The 21011-nt window shown below is 38.4% G+C and overlaps 1 protein-coding gene across 1 annotated transcript in view; it reads left to right on the top strand.

Annotated features, from left to right (window-relative positions):
- ptk7b (protein tyrosine kinase 7b) overlaps positions 1-21011 on the top strand; it is a 168265-nt gene that overhangs the window by 126035 nt on the left and 21219 nt on the right. The window contains exons 3-6 of the mRNA XM_020933525.2: positions 6909-7011; positions 8506-8690; positions 13271-13418; positions 18648-18778. Of these exons, the coding sequence (XP_020789184.1) occupies positions 6909-7011; positions 8506-8690; positions 13271-13418; positions 18648-18778 (567 nt within the window). The remainder of the gene's footprint in view (positions 1-6908; positions 7012-8505; positions 8691-13270; positions 13419-18647; positions 18779-21011) is intronic.

Here is a 21011-nt window from a genome sequence, read left to right as displayed (position 1 = left end):
TCCCAGAAGCTCCTAACCAACTTTTACCGGTGCACCATCGAAAGCGTTCTAACGTACTGCTGTACATCATGGTATGGAGCCTGCACAGCTGCTGAAAGGAAGGACCTGCAGCGAGTGGTGAGAACAGCTGAAAAGGTGGTGGGCTCCTCACTCCCGAACCTGGACACCATCTACTCTTCACGTCTCCACACACGGGCCTCCAACATTTTGCAGGACCCCACACACCCCAGGAACTGCCTCTTCCATACTCTCCCCCCAGGAAGACTTCAAACTCCCCTCACACGCACAAACAGGCTGCGGAACAGCTTCTATCCACGAGCAGTGGACGTGCTCCAAGGGCACAGGCACAGATAAAAGACCTGAAGGGACTCAGTGCAATAATCTATTTATTTTATTTAATAAATGTTTTTGTTTTTTTTATTGGTATGGATGTGAGGATGTGTGTATATATTGTAAATTTTTACTGCTACAGATCTGCTCTGCTGAAGTTTCGTTGTATTTCATACAATGACAATAAATAAATCTATCTATCTAAATAAATTCAACTTTACGACATATAAACCATAACCACTCTAGAACCACATCAGCCCGTTTGAGATTATAATGTGTTTAATTCAGTTTTGCACAAGTCTCACAGAAACAAAACATAAAACCGCATCGCAAATTTGCATAAACTAAGCGAAGATAAAAAATACAGCTCTTGTGCGCTGATGCGGTCAACTTCTATCGGATTAAAAGACATGACTCAGTGGAATAGAGGTTAGTGTGACCATATTTGCGTTTGTCAAACCAGGACACCGTACGGGAGGTGGGGTGGGGACTCGTCATCGACATTGCGCGACTCTCACCTGGCAAAGCTTTTTCCCACTGGACACCGAAACATATGTGCTGCTTTGTACACTGTGCACATGGCCTCCCACTTGTCCCGACCGGAACGGAAAGCGTGGAATTTCTTGTACAAGTCATCGTTAAATATGCTGCTCGCTCCTTCTGAGTGCAGAGAGCTACATGTATGGACCCCCGTTTAGTCACCCTATGCACAGCAACCTACATTCGGTTTGTCGATTAAAATGAACGTAATCGATGAAATTCTTAATGATCAATTATCGATTAACCGACTAATCATGCCCATCCCTAGTTGACATACACATCAGTATCTCACTTTTGTCATAGTGCATGCTAAACCTGCATTTGAAAACATGAACCATCTCCAACACAATATACAAACATAAAAGACTCACCATCAGCATCATCATCGTCCCTTTGTCACTGAAAGAACAGTCATATTCCACTGAGTCATGTCCTTTTAGTCTGACAGAAGCTGAACCACATCAGTGCACAAGGAAAAGCGCACAAGGAGCTGTTTTTTTCGCTTATAGTTTATTCAGTTGAGTCATGCAGTTTTAAGTTTAGTTTCTGTAAAAGTAAACACATGTGCGCTAACCTGCATTAAACACATTGTAATCTCAAACGGCTGATGTGGCTCTGTAGAGATTATGGTTTATATGTTGTAAAGTTGAGTTTATTTATGCAGATTAGTAATAGTAATAGTAATGATTAATTGAAAATCGATGGTCTCCTGATCAATTAATAAAGTTTAATCGAATGCCCATCCCTAGTCTGGGCACTGTTGACTAGTTTCAGCTTCCTGTTATACGTAAGCAACATTTTGAAGACTTTTTCCCATTCAAAAGACATAATACTTTTGAAAATTGTTAATCGTTCTGGCAGTCGTCCTAATTTTTTCTTGTTCTGAAATGCATGGATATCTTTACCGATGCTAGGTGGCCTCAATACCTTTGCACAGGTCATTGATTTCCTACAGTTGCTTCTTGATGGTTCGTTTGTATTTTGGTTCATTGACACACCTTTTCTTTGTTCGTAGCCTTTTTAAACCTGTTGACATGTACCCAGCTCTGTGCTTAACGCTTAGGGCTACACGCCTCATTTCACCTCGCTAACAACATCGTCAGCTGAGCCCCCGTAGACTCTAATGGTAATGCTGCAGACTGGGGGCATCTGGTAGGAGAGAAACTAATGAGCACTGCTAGCCTCATATGGGGCTATGAGCATGCTAGCTGTTACTGCCATTTCCCATGAGCCACCGGGGCCTGCTTCCTGTGTAATTCAGCCTGACAGGTGTTTCTCTAACCACCTCCATAACCTCACAGCAAGGCTAAGCACTGAACCGGCTCATCTGACGTGAGACCAGGGAATACAGCAATGAAAAGACTGCAGATCAATGGTAAAGAAGATTATACTGATGTTTTGGAGCAGATTTTTAGACTAACGTGGGATGTAACGATCCAAATCCATATCCAAATATCCAAATCTCACAGTACAGTTTTATCATGATATGGATCTCATGGTATGATATTTATTGCGATAAGTTTTGGGGAAGCTATTATAGGTAGGATACTTATTGCTTTTAAAATACCTTAACCAGACTCAATGCAAGTCATAATCCCAAGAATAAGTAAAAACAACATATTTCGTTCATGTTGTCTGCACTGAAATGAATCATGGTATATGGAGTTCCCTATGTTTCTTGGCTGTTACTACTATAAAACACTGCATTTAAGCAATTTAACTTGTGATTCGATATATTGTGACAGCCCACGATATTAATGAGAAACCCTTTATAATACGATATCACAATATTTCAGTTATTGTTACATCCCGAGTTATGACAGATTTTTTTGTATTAGAAATTTGCTGCATTATACTCAAAGAAAAACAATGCATTTAATATTTAATGGAGGAAAGTTTGTTAAAATTGCTGCTGTTACTATGCAGATTAGATTATGACCTATAGTCAAAATAAATCAAAGTGTATGAATTTTAAATAATATTTTTTTAGACATTGCATTATCATTCTAATACAAAACAGTTGTTAATCTACCCAGACAAATTTATGAAGGCTAATGGTCCTATCCACGGAAACGATACAGATATTACACATGAATTCAGTTTAGCATATTTCCAAATCACAACAGCAGTCATTTCACAGTATTTAAAGTATTTTTTTAAATTTAACCAACCGGAAATTAGAAAATCAAACTGTGAAACCATGATTGGTCAATAACAGACAAGCATATAGATAATCCAGACCAAAAAAGACATGACTTTAAACATGTATAGCATCTTTGCCTTTTGGTTGACAAAGATTTCATGTTGGTTTCTTCCCCAAAATCCCCAAGTTATTTGGTTGTAACCCAAACAAACAGGGCCAAACTCTGTTACCACACGGTCTGCACTGTTACTGCCTGACACACCACAATCATTATAGCGTGCCATAAACAACAATTATATGTCCCCTTTTATGAGTATTTGGATTGTTAACACGCATCAACAAGGAAAGGGGAATCCCATAGAAGTGCATGGGCGCTTTTTCTGACACACTGCTGACAACTTAATGAACTCAGTTAGCTCTGTACGGTACGAAAAGTGATATTCGATAACCGTCATGATATTTTAATGTTTTTTAGAGATAATAAGTATAGTTAATATGAACATTACAATCTTGATACTTAATATTATACTATGAAAATTGATACTATGATATATTTTGCAGCCCTGCGTGCACTTTAGACTGCAGGGCTTAATGCTCAATTTGTTCTTTCACACTTGATCTTCAGTGTGAACTTTAAATGCCCCAGAAGTGTCCCGCATGCACATTGGAGGACACGAGGTCGTCACACACAGCGAGCGTGCTCAGTGTTTACAGAAGTATCCTAAACACTGGGCTTGTCTCCCAAAATACGGTCCAGTTTTTCGTAAATTGGACAGGTTACATGTCCACAGCGCTTCGTTTGTTTGAGTCTTTAGCATCTTTGTGTTTGACTCACAGGCTCTTTTTTCGTTGACATTGGATCCAGGACCGCCTGTAGCCGCGCTTGCACATTTTTTTGGCAATCATTTCAAAAACTGCTCAGTTCCGATAAGACCCCTCCAATTTGGTCTGAATACAGCGATCCCCCCCAAAATATTAATAAACTCTCTAACCTCGCTCTCCCTCCATTGACTAGTCCCCGAACCTGGCGTGTAGGTGGGATGAATGTGACCTGGCCGTTCAGACTGAAGTCGCATGTCAAAAGATCGGACATGTATTGGTTTTAGGAGCACATATCCAAGTTTCCTGGGTCGCATTTGAAAAAATCTGATCTGTGTGGTTCAGACTGTCATTAAAGTTATCAGATACAGGCCACATAGGAGTGAAAAAATCAGATTTGGGTCACTTCAGGCTGCAGTCTGAATGTAGCTTTAGATTCAAGATCCAAACTCCTTCATTAGCATTGTGATCATTGTATATTATTTGTAGTATTTCTGATTGGTGACCGTCAAAATCAATTTTTACAATTAAAACTACTTTTACATCTACACTTGCTTAATCAGAAATGTCCCACTTTATGGCCTTCAGATCTTTTTTTTTTCTTCATTTAACTATAGATGTTTTAGTGATTTATAAAAACATGCATTCTCACTGTGAGCAGGGTCACCTCTCCATAGATCTGATCCTTGTCACGTCAGATTCTCGTCTCCATGGAGATAGAAAAGTTAAAAACCGTACTTTCCTGGCAAAGCAGTGGCATCTCTATAAATACAAGCAGGTGGTGGAATCTCTAGCCAGAAATGTTACACAGTGCAGCTTTACAATGTCTGACAGATCTTTTTAGGGAGGTTTTGTCAAAATGATCTATGACATGGGGATAATGGTGGCAGCTTTTGTCATTTCTATGATTAAAAAGCTTCTTCTGCCTGAGCCGAGATGGATTCATTGGGGTAAAAATCAATGCTGTTTCTATGGTTGTCAGTGGCGTTATCGATCGAGTGTACAAAATGCTGTAAAAGTGTAATAATATTGATGTGAGGGGGACCAGACGAACAGGTACGAAGAGCATGTCTGGACCAATGCACTATAAATGTAAGGACACAGTTGTAAATCTACAGTGGTGGAGTCAAGAAGTTCAGTTTCACAATCGGCTTTTGAGAAGAATAGTTTGAGGATAACAGGATGACAAAATTACATGTTTGCTTTTCCAAGGTTGGCAAGTAGATTCTAACCGTTGTATACTGTCATTGTGTCCTTGGACAAGACACTTCACGCACTTTGCCTATGTATGGATGTGTTGTGTGAGTGAATTACTGGATTTTATATAGAGAGTCATGTATTATGCATGGTTCATATGAAATCCATTGCCTCTATCTTCATAATTGGCATAAACAGTTGAGTAATAATATTAATAATTAACCATTTTATAGCACTATGTTAGATGCTTTACAATAGAGTCCTGCAGGGGTCCATTTTTGGAGAACCGCACCCGTGCAGTACTGCACCGCCCCCACCCGCTAACCTGTTATTATATCAAAGTTAAACCTGCATCTTCCCGGACCCGTTAACATTCCACCTGTTACCCGCCCATGTCCGTGATAAATCACACACAAATTAAAAGTATTCTAACTGAATCATGGATCAGAATATGAACTGAGTTACGACTTCAAGAATTACAATCATGAAATGAAATGAAACAATTACGAATCAAGATGCAGCACTTTTGTACTGGAGGACTAAACCACAGGGCTAAGCGTGGGCTCGGGGTTCTCTCTCTCAAGTCCAAGTGTAGTCCAAGTGTAGTCCAAGTGTAGTCCAGGTGTAGTCCAGGTGTAGTGTGTAGTCCAGGTGTAGTCCTGGTTTAGTCCTGATTTAGTCCTGATTTAGTCCTGATTTAGTCCTGGTGTAGTCCTGGCCTGCCCGTGTGTAATCACTACCGGCCCATTCCACCAACTATTTGCGAGTACCTGACCCGGTACAGGACTCTGCTTCACAATATAACAGTACTTCCTAACAAACCATTGGCCTATCTTGAACTATACCTAGAATATTTTTTTAAGAAGTTACATTTGAAAAAAAAAACAACACAAATGTCAACTTTGATCAAATTATTATATTGTAGTTGAAGCTTTGTGCAATAATGCCATTTTCCATTTGCAATTTTTCAATTATTGTCATTATTTTGATTTTAGTGTCTGCTTGACAGTGATCTAAATAGGCTTAGTGTTCATTTCCCCTTTTCTAGATGTCTGTCTTGATTTCAGAATGTCTGTTTTCGCAGCGGGTCAGTGAAGTGTTCATTAAAAACCTGTAAAAGCCGTATAAAGGCACGTCCCTGTGATGGATGTGCTGAGGCCTGATGCTCCCTGCAGCTTTAGCCTCTGTCTGTCCTTTAGAGCAGACACATGCGGCCACTTAACTACTGCTACTCTCTCTCTCCCCATCTCTCTATCGCTTGTTCTCTCTCCTCTCCTGTACTCTCTCTATCTCGCACTCTCTCGCTTTCTATTTCTATTTCTATCCCTTTTCATTCTCATTCTTTTTGTGTCAATCTCTCTCTCTCTGTCTCTATCTTTCCATCTCCCTCTTACTTTCTCTCTTCCCCTATTTCTCCCTTTTCTCTTTCTCTGTCTCCCTCCCTCATGCCGTGTACCACTTGTACAGAGCTGTGTGTCCTCCACAAAAGAACTGCAGGGGACAAACTAAAAGCTACTTAGATGAATGACTGAAATGATAATACTGGACCTTTTCTTCATGGCTGATATTACTTCAATTTGACCATAGAGTCAGTAGTTTCTGGCTCTATGGAGGTCATGTAGGTTCAGCAGTCGTGCAAAATTAAAAACATTTTATCTCTATAAACTCTGGACGATTAAATAACAGAGAATTTGCCTATAATAATTTAGGAAGTAGTTTTTTTTTAACTTATTTCATAAAGGACAAAAACAAATTAAAGAACCAATAAAAATATATTAGAGGTTTAGTGCTGACAACAAAGTAAAATAAAAAAAACATAATTGACTAGATGATAGTGCAAATAAATCTTGTTAAATACCCCTCTCTCTGTTTTGTTCAGGGCTGGAGAGTGGAGGCGTGACCCTGAAAGAGCCTGCTTCAGAGAGAGAGATCGAGAGCTCAGTCACAGTCACTCTTCGCTGCCACATCGACGGACATCCTCGGTAAGTCTCCCAACGGGTCAGTGATCAACAAAAATATATCTCAAATTGTATTATCTCACTAAAAGTGGGGGATATTTTGCAATAACTATAGTCCTGTTATGGACAGTGTACTATATTCGGCATTTTCAAAAACAGCACTTGTCATTTTATCTTGTTGACAATGTATTGGTTACTGCGATCCTCTTCTCCTCACTTCACCCTTAACTCAGGCTCAAAGTTCAAAGGTCACACATCTGAAGAGTCCATGAAAACCTACTCCAGTGTTTGTGTTGGCCTCTCCCATGCTCCAGTGGCGCTCTTCTGTCCATTCATCTCCTCATACTGTCGCTTATATATCCTTTCTCTTTCTCTCACTTCATCAATCAAGCCTGAGTCCCTCTCACTCTCTCTGTCCCTCTGTGTCCCTCTCTTACTTCTGTTTGTCTCGCTCTCTCTCTCTCTTTATGTCTCCCTCTTTCTGTCCCTCCCTCTCAGTCTGTGTGTCCTCTTTCTCTCTCTGTCCCTCTTTCTACCTCTGTCTGTTTCTCCCTATTTGTCTTTGTCCGTCTCCTATTTGTCCCTCCCTGTTTCTGTTTCTCCCTTTTGGTGTCTCTCTATGTCCCTCTGTCTCTCTAATGCTTTCTGTGTGTGTGTTTCTCTCTCTCTCTGTGTCTTGCTCTCTCTATCCGTCTGTTTCTCTCTGTTTGCCTCTCTCTGTCTCATTCTCTGTCTGTCTCTTTCTCTCTGTCTGTTTGTATCTCTTTCTGTCTGTCTCTATCTCTCTGTCTCTGTGTGTGTCTCTCACTCTCTGTCTCTCTTCTCTCTCTCTCTCTCTCTCTCGCTCTCTCTCTCTCTGTCTCTCGCTCTCTTTGTCTCTCTATCTATCTTTCTCTCTCTCTCTGGCTCTCTGTCCGTTTCTCTCTTTGTCTCTCTCTCTTTCTGTCTGTCTCTCCTGCCTCTGTGTATGTCTGTCTCTCTCTCTCGCTCTCTTGCTGTCTCTCTCTCTCTCTCTCTCTCTGTCTCTCGCTCTGTCTCTCGCTCTCTGTCTATCTCTGTCTCTCTATCTCTCTCTCTCTCTCTGGCTCTCTGTCTGTTTCTCTCTCTTTCTCTCTCTCTCTCTCTCTCTCTGTCTCTCTCTCTCTCTCTCTCTCTTGGTCTGTCTCTCTTTCTATGTCTTCTTCTCTCTCTGTCTCTCTCTCTCTCTCTCTCTCTCTGTCTCTCTCTCTCTCTCTCTCTCTTGGTCTGTCTCTCTCTCTATGTCTTCTTCTCTCTCTCTCTCTCTCTCTCTCTCTCTCTCTCTCTCTCTCTCTCTCTCTCTCTGTCTGTCTCTCTTCTTCTATGTCTTCCTCTCTCTCTCTCTCTCTCTCTCTCTGTCTCTCTCTTTCTCTCTCTCTCTGGTCTGTCTCTCTCTCTCTGTCTCTGTCTCTCTCTCTCTCTCTGTCTCCTCTCCCTCTCTCTTCTTCCCTTTCCTTGATCAATCATACCTGACCTCTCGTCTCTTCCTCTCTCATTTAGTCCCACGTGTCACTGGTTTAAAAATGGAGTGAAGCTGACGGAGAAAACCCATCAGATCAACAACAAGGAGCGCACCCTGAGCCTGAAGAGTGCGTCTGTGGACGATAACGGAGTTTACTACTGCTGTGCCAAGAACGCAGCGGGACACGTGTGCAGCAACAGCAACTTCACTCTGAACATTATAGGTGAGAATCTGAACTCGCTGAACGGGTTTAATTGGGTTTTTCAAAAAGAACCTGTTCCCAATACTGAAAAAAAAAAAGGAATAATTTGCTATTTTTCAGTGCTTTCCCCCTACATACAGTAAGCCACAGTATATATATGCAGTTTTATTTATTTTTTTCACATAGAATTAATATCAAACTAAGAGTGTGTGAAAAGAAAAATACATGCCAACAATAATAATAATATTCTACAAATATTAATGAGCCAATAATTTAAATAAAATGAAGAATGAGAAAAATAAAAAAATTAAAAATAAATAAAATCCTAATAAATACAACAAAAAATAAATACAATCCTAATAAATACAAATAAAATAAATACATACAATAAAAATAAATGCAAATAAAATAAATAAATACAATAAAAATAAATACTAATAAAATAAATAAATAAAATAAAAGGGGGGCAATCGGGTTACACATACATACAGTACATACATAATCAATCAATAGTCAATCTACAGATGCATTCTTATGAGACCACATTTTAGGCCAATATTAAAGAAATTATTTATGTTGAAAGTTTTTTTTTATTTTTTCTGTTTTAAAAAATAGTGTTGCGGGAATTTTTTATTTTTATTTTGTATTTTTTATTCTAAATTTAAATATATTTTATTTTATTCTCTACTTAGGTTCTGCAATCATCACTTGATTTTTTTTTACATTTATCTCATATTTCCTACTGTAAGACACCACATTCTCTCCTGTTTCTCACTAATTTAAGACCTGATGTCCTATGTAATCTAGTCTAATTTAGTTTCATTTCACAACACTATTAAATGGAGCATATGTGAAATCCATTGGTTATATTTTTCACTTAGCCGCTTGAAGAGACCTGTCTTGTTAAACTGATGGTAAATTACGTCAAATCCATCAGAATTTTTCCACTCTGCACAGGTAAATTGCCAGTGTGGAAAACCATTAGCTGAGAGAGAGCAAGCGGAAAGACGAAGGAAGAAGAGGAATTTTTAATGTGATTACCAAGAGCATGTTTCGCACCCATTTCCTCCTCACCCACGCAGTCTCATATATTAAAGTGTACATCCTCATTTGAATGTCTCTATATTGTTTATGGCCAAGGAAAAATGGAAAAGGCAATGGATTTCTGAGCAACATCCATCCCAGACCGGTGTTGAATAACTGTTCACACCTCTGTAGATTTTATGAGCTCACAGACCATTGGGCAAAGCTCGGCGAGGGTTAAATTTATCAACAACTGGCAAATAAAAAACACATAAAAATCAGGATGAGTTTCAATATACAACACAATTACATAATGTTTATCAATTAAAGCAGTGGTCCTCAGCCCTTTTTTGCACCATGGCCTGGTTTTATGTCCAATAATATTTCGTGGAACAGGGCCGTACAGGAGGAGACGCAGTACATGGTTTAGTCCTGATTAAATCCTGTTTTAGTCCTTGTTTTAGACCTGGTTTAGTCTGTTTAGTCCTGGATTGGACCTTGTTTAGTCCTGGTATTAGTTATGGTTTAGTCTTGGTTTAGTCCTTTTTAGTCTTGGTTTACACCTGGTTTATTCCTGGTTTTAGTTCTGGTTTTAAACATGCTTTAGACTTGGTTTAGGCCTGGTTTAGTCCTGGTTTAGTCCTAGGTTTAGTCCTAGGTTTAGTCCTGGGTTTAGTCCTGGTTTAGTTTCTTGGTTTTAGTCCTGGTTTAGTCCTTTTGTTTAGACCTGGTTTAGATTTGTTTTTAGTCCTGGCTTTTAGTCCTGGTTTAGTCCTGGTTTAGTACCTGGTTTTAGTTCCTGGTTGTAGTTCCTGGTTTTAGTTCTGGTTTAGTCTTGGTTTTAGTCAGCTGGTTTAGACTTGGTTTAGTCCTGATTTTTAGTTTCCTGGTTTAGTCCTGGTTTTAGTCCTGGTTTAGTCCTGGTTTAGTCCTGGTTTTAGTTCTAGTTTAGATGTGCCAAACGTCCCACAGTCCGGTACCAGTCCACGACTTTAGGATTAGGGACCCCTGAATTAATGCATAGCAGTAACGCTTTTACACTTTCAATAATCTTAATAAATCTTGGGCAAATATTTGGAAATGACAAAGAAAACACATGTTCATTAATTCAACATTGTGTGTACTTGTATAAAGCCACTGACATTCACCTTTGACATTTCTTTATTTCAATATAAATTACATTGTGATCAATACTTTCCTATAACCGCTGACATGTTTTTTGTAATTTGAATAATAGATATGTGACAATATCATAAGAATTCTAGTAAAAAGTGTGAAAATTAATTATAAATCAAAGCCACTGTGAGACAGATTTCCCCTTTTACTGCAGCCACCTGCCTGTGCAACCTGAGCCACACTTTAGTTCAATTAGTCACACACACACGGAGACGCGCGTTTCTTAGCACCTGCGCAGGAAGAAAGCTTTACACTGGGGTTTTAAGTTACTAAATTGCCACCTCCTATTATGTAGATGCCTATACCTTAAGGACAGACAGACTGGTTTTCAATGTCTAATGTCTAGACGACCTGGGACGTCCCACAATCGCTCCATTTACTTAAAGTCGCCGTACCTGATTTTCTTCAACGCGCACTGTGTAACTTTTTGGTTGGGGTTCAAAAAAGCATCCACAAGAAAAGTTACACAATGCACTGTTAACATCAAACACAGAATTCATGTATTTGACATTAGGAAAGTGAGAAATAACTTAAGATTAAATTTGCAGTGGTTCTAATGCACTTCTAGCATCTTCTAGGATTATTCACTACAAGTTTATACACGCTGTTCTGAACTTTCAGGTACCAGAGTGGAGTTTGCTGTGACAATAGAGCTAACAACATCTAGCATGCTAACAGCACACTTCCTGGTTCTTGGACAATAAAATGCATTATAATTAGATGCAGGCAGCGATCTCATTTTGTACTTAAGAGCTGCTTTAAAGACCCTGTACACCTCACTATTATTTATTTTAGTTCAGGAGTTGCTTTTGTATTTTGGTGGACCATGAATCTATAATAAAAACTGGATAAGGCATTCTTCTCTGACTAGTGGCCACTCCAGGTACTGCAGCTCCAGGGAACTTGGGCCCAGAAAGAATTCTCCCATGGTCTGCAATGCATTTTTTAGGAATTTAAACTGTCTGTGTTCAGCTGACAGGGCATCCACAACTTTCACAAAGGTCGGATTTTGTAGGGATTGTTTTCTATTTTCACAAGATAAACTTTTAATATTTTATAAATCTTCAAAGCGTCTAAAGACTCAGCCCTGAGCCCACTCTTGCAGGTCTCGCTCTGGTTGGTCCAAACATTCCACACCGTGCACGTACAGACTTTACACGAGTGGGAGGTGCTCGCCCATATTGAGGAAGTAATGCGGAAAAGAATATTATTTTTGGGCCCATACACTAATGAGCACAGGCCACTGAAAACAATACGACGCCATCTTGAGTTCACCTTCCAGATTTTATTGTAGTTCTATGGGTGTAACTGTAGTGAGAGACTAAAGGAACAGCAGTAACTATTCCTCACTCATTGTTCAGGATCTGGCCTAGAGCAGTGATTAGATTACTTTATTTGATCCCCAAGGAGCAATTCTGGCTTTGTGATCTAGACTTTTAATCACATAAATTTTTCTAAACATGTAGTGATTGCTCATAAACACAGCAGTGTTAGAGTAGTGTATTGTGTATACCAACACAGCCCGGTTTTTGGCAGGTCAGCTCAGATATTCCAGGACTTTGGCCCGAGCTCCACAGCAGGAGGCTGGCAGCGGAAAAGTGTCAAGAATGTGAATACAGGGATCAGATGGAGCTGTTAATGTTTTATTGGGTAAAATGAGAGTCACTGGAACGTAAAGGACAATGTAAAATATGAGAGATTTAACAACTGTTATCTATAAAAATTATGGTTTTACCACAGTGTTGAACTGCCTGTGCCTTTAGTTCTGCCATGTTTTTCATTGTTATGCTTTTGCGAAAGAAAATTCAGTTTTGTCACCTGGACATTTTTTGTAAACCAATAGGTGTGTTAGTGTCTGTAGTTCCTCCCTCCAGACACACAAAAGGCAGGGAGCCACAAAACAGAACTGTGAGAACTGTGTAACAACTATCTGAAATCTTCAAGACTGGGATTGATACTTGGATGTCATCAACATTCCCTGGGGGTGCTATGCTAACTGTATGCACTGCACTGTCTGCGACTTGCTAGACTTCTTCTGATTTATTTTAACACAAGAACTGACTAGCTGTAAATAGAATAAGTGAGATGCTTTGTGCTTTTACACAAGTCACAAGGCACAAGCCAGCTAGTATTAACCAACAGTTTTTCAGTTCATCACAGGAAAATAAAACTCCTAAAAAAGCCCATGAACGCTTGTATTGTTCACAGGCTCCTGAAAATGTGTCTTTTGCAGTATTTGTTGGTGACCATTGTGTCATCATAATACCTGCTCAACATTTTGCCATACACACTACATATGATTATCCTATTTCACCATCTATAATAGTGATTAGTTGTAAGTGTTTATTGAATGTATTTGTTATTCATACACAGATGTGCTGACTGCTGTTTGTCTCTCACAGATAAGAGTGTCCCGCGGCCGGTGGTCATCCCTGAAGACCAGGTGGTGCTGAAAAATGAGGAGGCCATGTTGCACTGTCAGTTCACCGCCGTCCCGCCCCCGACACTGGAGTGGTACCACGAGGGCGAGCTTGTGGTTAACAAATCCAGGTACATGTTTACAAATACTTTATCAATCAGTAAGACTTTGCACTGAGGCTCCATCCACACTAGTATGTATTTGAGTCGTTTTTGTTGCGGATGCAGTATTCGTCCACACTAGTCCGATGGAAAAGTGTCAGAGACAGAATGATCTGGTGCCGCCAGCTCCTACGAATTCATCTGATCCGGCACTGTGTGGACACCTGAAAACGTTGATAGGCTGACGTAGGAGCTCTAGTTGCCGTCCTTATTGGACCATGTCACTGTGACTTGCGCCTTCCTGATTCGCTGGGTTCGTGACATCAGTCATGTGACGCTACTGCGGAAAACAGTTTAAACAAACCACAGACAACCATAAACAGCGTAGCTTGAACTACTTACTACTTTCACGCATGCCATCTTCCTTGGCTCGAAATCGACTGCTGCAACTTCAAACTTGGTGCTCCACTTCCTTTTTTTTTTACCGCCCACATAACGTTGTGACGACGTAAAGCCAGCCTAGTCATGTGACTAGAGTTTCAGGCGGTTTCGAGTTACAGTGTGGATAGGGAAGGCTTTGATTGTGGACACAGAAACAAAGTGTCTGGAGTTATATATATAGTTTCCAATACGGTGATTCGTTTCAGTGTAAACGTAGCCTGAGAGTTTAATGAAATATTGGGTAAAAACCAAGTGATAAACAGTTTTAGAGCTGTGTCTGAATGTCTGTGCTGGTTACATTTATGAATAACTGTGATGCCATCAATTTTATATTGTTTAAACCAATATCTTCTCTTTTACTATTATGCAGTTTTTCTGGTTACTAACAGACTTTTTTCTAACATAGCATTTGCGGTAGCTGTTTCCTTATTGTATCTCATATTTCTGCAGCCTAAACAAACCCAGAATTGCATTCACAATCACTATTACAGAAACCCATTACTACAATAGAATATACTACTATACATCATTTTAACACTTTTACTCCCCATCTCCACCAGCGACTGAAGCAGTGAGTTGGAAAGTTGCTTGGGGCTACAATCGGGCTCCCAGCATGCCCCCGCAAACACAAGCACAAAATAATAATACCAGTTTTATACATGGAGCAAGTACTCCCTCAGGCCCTCCTTTTCCTGCCACATAATCTCGATGGTAGAGAGGCTAAAGTGATTACTGCGCGCCCTGAAAAGACCTCATATTGGGAGCTAGTCACTTGTGTAATGAGCGTGCCAAAACCATTGAGTAACCTAAGCTTTTGGTGACGCTGCATTTCTGAACTGCTTGTGTACATGAAGTATTAAGTCTTTATTTCACCTCTCTCTGACCCTAGCCCCATACAGTGACCGCTCGCTCCGGAACTGGAAGCAAATTTTCCTTGAATTATTCCCATAGTCCCATAAAAATTCAAATATTAAGAGTTCAAAGACATTGCGCTGGCTAATCGGCTATGTAGTAACTAATACCTATAATGTGGCAGTTTTAAGCCCCAAAAAGCACATTTAAAACACAAGATTTGAAATTCTTTAATAACTTACCGGTTTATAATGCTTCAGAAACAGATTTTAAATAACATTAGAGGTTTTGTGGACATAGTTACCACCTACTTGGCCCTGAGCAAGCTTCAAAACTTTAAAATGATTATTATTATTATTTATTTATTTATTTATTTTTTATTGAAAGTCCATGGGAAAAATAAATGAGATCTATCCCTTATGTATGGGTAATTCCACCTCAATTCTCCCAAAAAATAGCAGTTTGAACCCTCACATTGTCCAATTGCAAAATAAATTGGTATATGGGTAAATCATAGCCAAGAAAGCCAGAATTTCACATTTTAGTTTGATTGAACCAACGGTTTCTGAGATATTACAATTTATTTTTTTTACTTTTTAGTGTGGACACCGAAATTTAATACCATTTTCTCAGCAACTACTAGTCCGATATCAAAAACCAAGGTATCTCTGGAAAGGGGAAATCATAAGGAATCCAAATCTGAGTACTTTAAAGATGAATTACCTTTTGACCTATATTTTGACCTTGAAATTCACAATAAAGGACACACCTGACCTCCAATAGAAAAAATGTAGCCCTATATGTCTACTACAACATATAAAAAATTTGGAGGGGTTTTCTTTTTCCATTTTCACACAAACCTATCTAGAAGTTGACTTACTCCCATCTTAAGACATTCTAACTCATCGGGTGAACTGAGGTGGACTGACCCATACACTAAACTTGCCTACAAATTTTTTTTATAATATACACAGTTTAAACAACAATAAGTGTTACTTTTATAAATAATAGATTTTTCTAGCTCTCTTTGGTCACTTTTTACTCTTTACATTACATTGGTAATTCACTTTCTCTACCTGGTATCCGGGAATAATATATAAAATGCAGATGTGTGCCAATAGCTTCTCTAACTGTCGTCGCTCACTCTTACATTGTTCATTTATATATGGGCATTTAAGTGTCTTGCTTAAGGACACAATGACAATCTCTATATATCACCTGAATTACAGTCCCGCCTACTAGGGATTTAACAATAACCAAAATATTGAGATGTCGTCAAAAGTCTCACAATAATATCGTGGGAATTACTAGTTCCTTTGCTTAAATACATGGTTTTATAGTAGCAACAGCTTATAAACATAGAGAACTACATATCCCATGATTCATTTCAGTACGGAAAACATGAAGAAATATGTTTTTTACTTGAATTTTTGGGATTATGACATAATTATGATGATAATTCACACCAAAATCTTGTCAAGGTATTTTAAAAGCAAAAAAGTGTCCCATCTACAATTATATCAACCTTCACAAAATATTGCAATAAATATCGTACAGTGAGATGTCTATCGTGATAATATCGTATGTTTATCAGAAATTTGGATATTGTTACATCCCTCCCGCCTACCCATTTGTTTGAATTTCCGCCGCAAATTTTACAAGCACCGAATAACTAATCAGTTTATCGAGCTGCTGTAATGTCCAGGGAATGTCTTTAGTCAGGGGTTTGAGGGGCGCACCACTTGGGAAGTCTAAATATTTAATGTAGATAATATTGTGCATGTGTGAAACGGAGCTCAAGGCAGTTTTGGCAGACTGAGATATCCCACTGTGGGGTAAACCAACAAACTACAGCACAGTGTTTGTGGAATGTCCAAACCTCTCCAAAACCTCTCCGGTGAAACACAAAGGCTACTCCAGATATGGACTTAAACAAAAGGGACTGACTCAAAAGATCAAATAGAAGTGATAAAAAAAAGTAGAACATTTTTATTCCAAATCTTAATTCAGAAATCATTTTTGCTACAATAGTGAAGTATCTCCATTTAGGAATACATTTGTTTTGTTTTGTTTTTGTTTTGTTTTGGAAAATTCATGCAAAACAAACATGATGAGAGGAATTGCCAAAATCATATTATGAATTTATTTACGAAATTATTTTTGTTTGGAATATGGAAGTTGTTTGGATATCTTTTGTATATACTTAACATGCCCTACTTATTAGTTAATAGTTAATAATGATAATATTGGTGTATTAACTTTTTAAATAAATGTTAATAAACAAACAAATAATGGATCAGACTAGTCATTGTGTTTGTAATTTGTAGTATATTTGTACAGCATCGTTGCACATGTCTCCATAGGTCTGTTCATTTAACACAAAGATCACCCTCATGAGAAATCTCACTGTGCTGCCAAACTCTCTTACCTATTTTAAGGAACTACTACTGTATTGCGTGTGTGTCAGAAATCCTGTTATGTTTTATTTTTTCCATTTTCCCATGCATGTATACTTTTATTTTTTTGTGTGTGTGCATGTATTTATCTCTATATCCCCACTCCCCATGACTTGTTTTAGGTCAACTCTCTCTAATTATTCCAGCCCCTGTCAGACTCACATTCCCCTGCAGGCTGCCAGAGGCCAAGTGGGGTTGCAACCACAATGAGATATTTCTTTTTTCCCCTCTCCGTATCCTGCATGTGTGAATGAAATTTTTGGAGTTGCGTGATATTAAAACATACATTATTTATTGAATATTAATACGGCAATTACTTTGAAAATTGAGTTGAGTTACCCCCTAGGTGTAATAAAAGGCTTTGTATTGCATCAGGTTCAGGAATGGTATTTTTCCTGAAAGAGGTGGGAATAGAAAAGTAGTTTTTAGTTTTTGTCATATTTGCAAGCAATTTTAAACCCAGTGTTTGTCATATATTGATAGCTTTGGTTATATACTTTGCTTTTACTAAAATTCTACCTTTAGTAAACAGCTGATATGGAAACTGAAAAGCTGACTGCATTCAGAATAATTTGTACTTGAAAGCTTTTTATTTTTAGCTTTTATAAACTTTCTACGTGATACAATTGACAACCCAGAGGAAATTCAGAAACCATAAATGCATTACTGTAACAATTGTAGAAGTGTTTTCCTTGGTTTTGTAGGGTAACGTGGTGCCCAGATTTGTTGACAAAAATGTGATTGCGCCCATTAACGGACAGAATGTTTTATGCTGTGGTCTCCCTGAGGCAGTTATAGCTGAATGCTCTCATTGTTGTTTGTAACTTTGTTTTGTTTAGAAAACCATATGAGGAAAAGTACACAGCATACAATTATTCCCACATGTGATGCTGTATGGATTTTTGAGCTGATACCGATATCCGATATTTGGTTGGCCGCAATTTTACCAGTGTTGATACTTGGCTTTTAAAATCCACGTCAAGTCCCACATATTTATCTTAAGTTAAAGGCACATTGTGTTGCTTTTCTAGTGGAGGGTGGATGCTATTGCTTTGTCTTACTCATATATTGGAACTGCCTCTCCTTACTTTATAACATTTTACATGTGTATTAAAATTAGGGATGTAACAATAACTGAAATATCATGATATTTTATCGGCAAAGTTCTCACAACTACATAGACCATGATCCTTTGCTCCATTTCAGTGTAGACTACAAGAAGAAATAACAGTTCTAAGCCTTAGTTCTTTGAATTAAGTCTTTAAGGAAAAAGTAGGATATGAACAGTTTTAGCTGTTTAGCCTCCACAAAATATCGCAATAAATATTGTATCGTGAGATGTACACTGTGAAAATATCGTACAAAGAGATTTGGATATTGTTACATCCCTAATCGTGAGCTTCCAATGATATTGCAATAAATATCGTACCGTCAGGTTCATACTGTGACGATATCGTATTGTTACAATCCTCATTAAAATGTCTGTCTTGTGTTTGTTTCTTGTTTACAGAGTCATCCTGTTGTCCAATGGCACCCTGTGGATCACTCAAGTCAAACCCAGAAACACGGGGATCTACAAATGTGTGGGACGAGGGCTCACAGGGACACAGGTCGTACAGGAGGCATCACTGCAGATCGCTGGTACGGACACACTGGTTTATACTGGTTTAATGGTTTCGAATGTTATTGTAGTGGACCAAACAGAAAGACAAAGACAAGCTATAAAAATAAGATGTAATTTAACAAAGGCTCAAATTAGGTAAATCATTAACGAAAAGCTGGGCCCAATTGGGGTAACTTAAATCAAACTGAACAGAACAAAACTAACCCAACCAGACAAAAAACATACAGGTACAGGAGGTACATAAGAAGATACATGAGGGCCAACTAAAACTGAACACAAGAGGGGGGAATGGCACTAAATAATTAACTAAAACTACTAACTTAATCAAAGTAACAAGAAGACAAATAAGTATAGTAATTCAGAAATAATAAGTGATAAAAGTAACCTTGAAATAACTAGGTCCTCCGTCTGGCCACTCAAACAAAACAAAAAGAACAAGTGTAAGTAAACAGTTCAGACTTATATTAACTAAAATGTGTGACCCCAATTTTGAATATTAATCTAAATAAAGGAATTAAATTAAACTATGTGTGCTGTAATAAAACTAATGGAAATGAAATGATACTAACACTGTGGAGTGTTGGCAGAGGTGTCCACCACAGTTATGGAGATGGTATGTTTACCTACTTTAACTACTATTCATGATAAGGACTCTTACTAAGACTAGTACTGTTCATTTTTATCACATATCACATTACAATTACAATTCTTTAGTGCAAAACCACACTGCAAATATTGGCAGAGCTATATTTGGATTTTATGATTTTATGACCTCATTTAGTCAGTATATTTGATGATGTCCTGGGAGTTGGCAGATTGCACCTTAAATTAGGGACTGGGTGATATTAAAATGCCATGAAAGGGTGATATGCCAGCACAAGCCAACATTGCATCCTTTATCTCTGCAGCTATTGTTACAAAATGACAATAAAGCTTACAAAGAGAATAAAATGTTGACCCTAAATATATTCCAATCCAGACAAAGGAAAAACATCTCCATGGAGACAAACCGGGCGTGAACTCTTGACCTGAAAAGTTACATGCAAATGCAAAGTTAAAAGCAATCCTCCCCAAAAATCCCCAAAACAATAAACACAAAGGTATTCAAGTAAGATGTTTAGCCTGAAAAGAATGAATAAAAGAGACTGAATCAACTTGTATTGTGAAATTGTTGACTTTCCCCTCTATTGTAATTGCCATAGTCATAGATTTTCTGTTGTTTTGCTCACCCTATACTCTACACACCTGTGATTGTGTAAGGTGATACTGTGAGGGCCATTACATATTTACCCATCATGCTCTGCTCTCCTCACGTCTTTCACTTAGAGCCAGATCTGCTCCGGGATAATCACATTCTCCTATTGACATCCGGCCAGCTGTGCCCACTACACTGCTGCACTATAGCTCAGCACGGATGCATTTTCCTGTGGCTCCTTATCATTATTTCCTCTCGAAGTCCAGCTGTTTGCCAAAGCACATCATGTTTACCCCATCGTGATTCCTGTATAGGCAAATAGCAGCTGGCAGGAGGCAACAACACAAGGAAGGACCCAATAAACCACATCACAGGGAGACCAGGCAGATAGTCAAAGGTAATGGGGATGTCGAAGTTTTCTTGGAGACAGTCAAAATAGGAATTTCAGTCAAATTAAATGGTGCCACTAGATCTAAACCAGGTCTAAAACAGAACTTAAAGTCTAAAGTAGAGCTAAACCAGGACTAAAAGGACCAAAGGAGTACAAAAATGTAAATAAAATGAAACTGCTCTTCTCAAGACTGGAAGCTATCAGTTCATGTGCATCTTTGCTAATTGTACGGTACATTTAATTCCCTCCCCCCATTTATGAATAAAGTATATTTACTATATTTTAACATGCTGTTGGGGTTGACAGTGTATTATTTGTCCATAAACATTAACTGTTGAACAGTGGTGGAGTTAGCAATTTTGGGGCCCTCAATATAATGCACCGTTTTTCTGTTTTGTTTTTTAATATACTTATTGTCTGTGTTTCGCCATTGTTCTTGAGATACGCACATCTCTATTTGAATTATGGTGGATTGGAAACTTGTCTTATTAGTCCAGTCACCTACTAGAAAACCAGAGCTGAAAGTAGTTTTATTTTTTGCTACTACAATTACATTTTTGTTTACATCCATGATATATGATTATTATTTTTTTCTTATAATTATTGTTTAAACATAAACTACTCTTATTTATTGTCATATTGAGAGAAAATCAAATTTCTCTGA

The sequence above is a fragment of the Boleophthalmus pectinirostris genome, unplaced genomic scaffold (assembly GCF_026225935.1).
Source record: "Boleophthalmus pectinirostris isolate CB_2022bp ecotype Guang Dong unplaced genomic scaffold, ASM2622593v1 HiC_scaffold_5, whole genome shotgun sequence".
NCBI classification, from domain to species: Eukaryota; Metazoa; Chordata; class Actinopteri; order Gobiiformes; family Gobiidae; genus Boleophthalmus; species Boleophthalmus pectinirostris.
The sequence above is the reverse complement of the archived record's forward strand: the minus strand, read 5'-3'. Positions and strand labels throughout refer to the sequence as shown.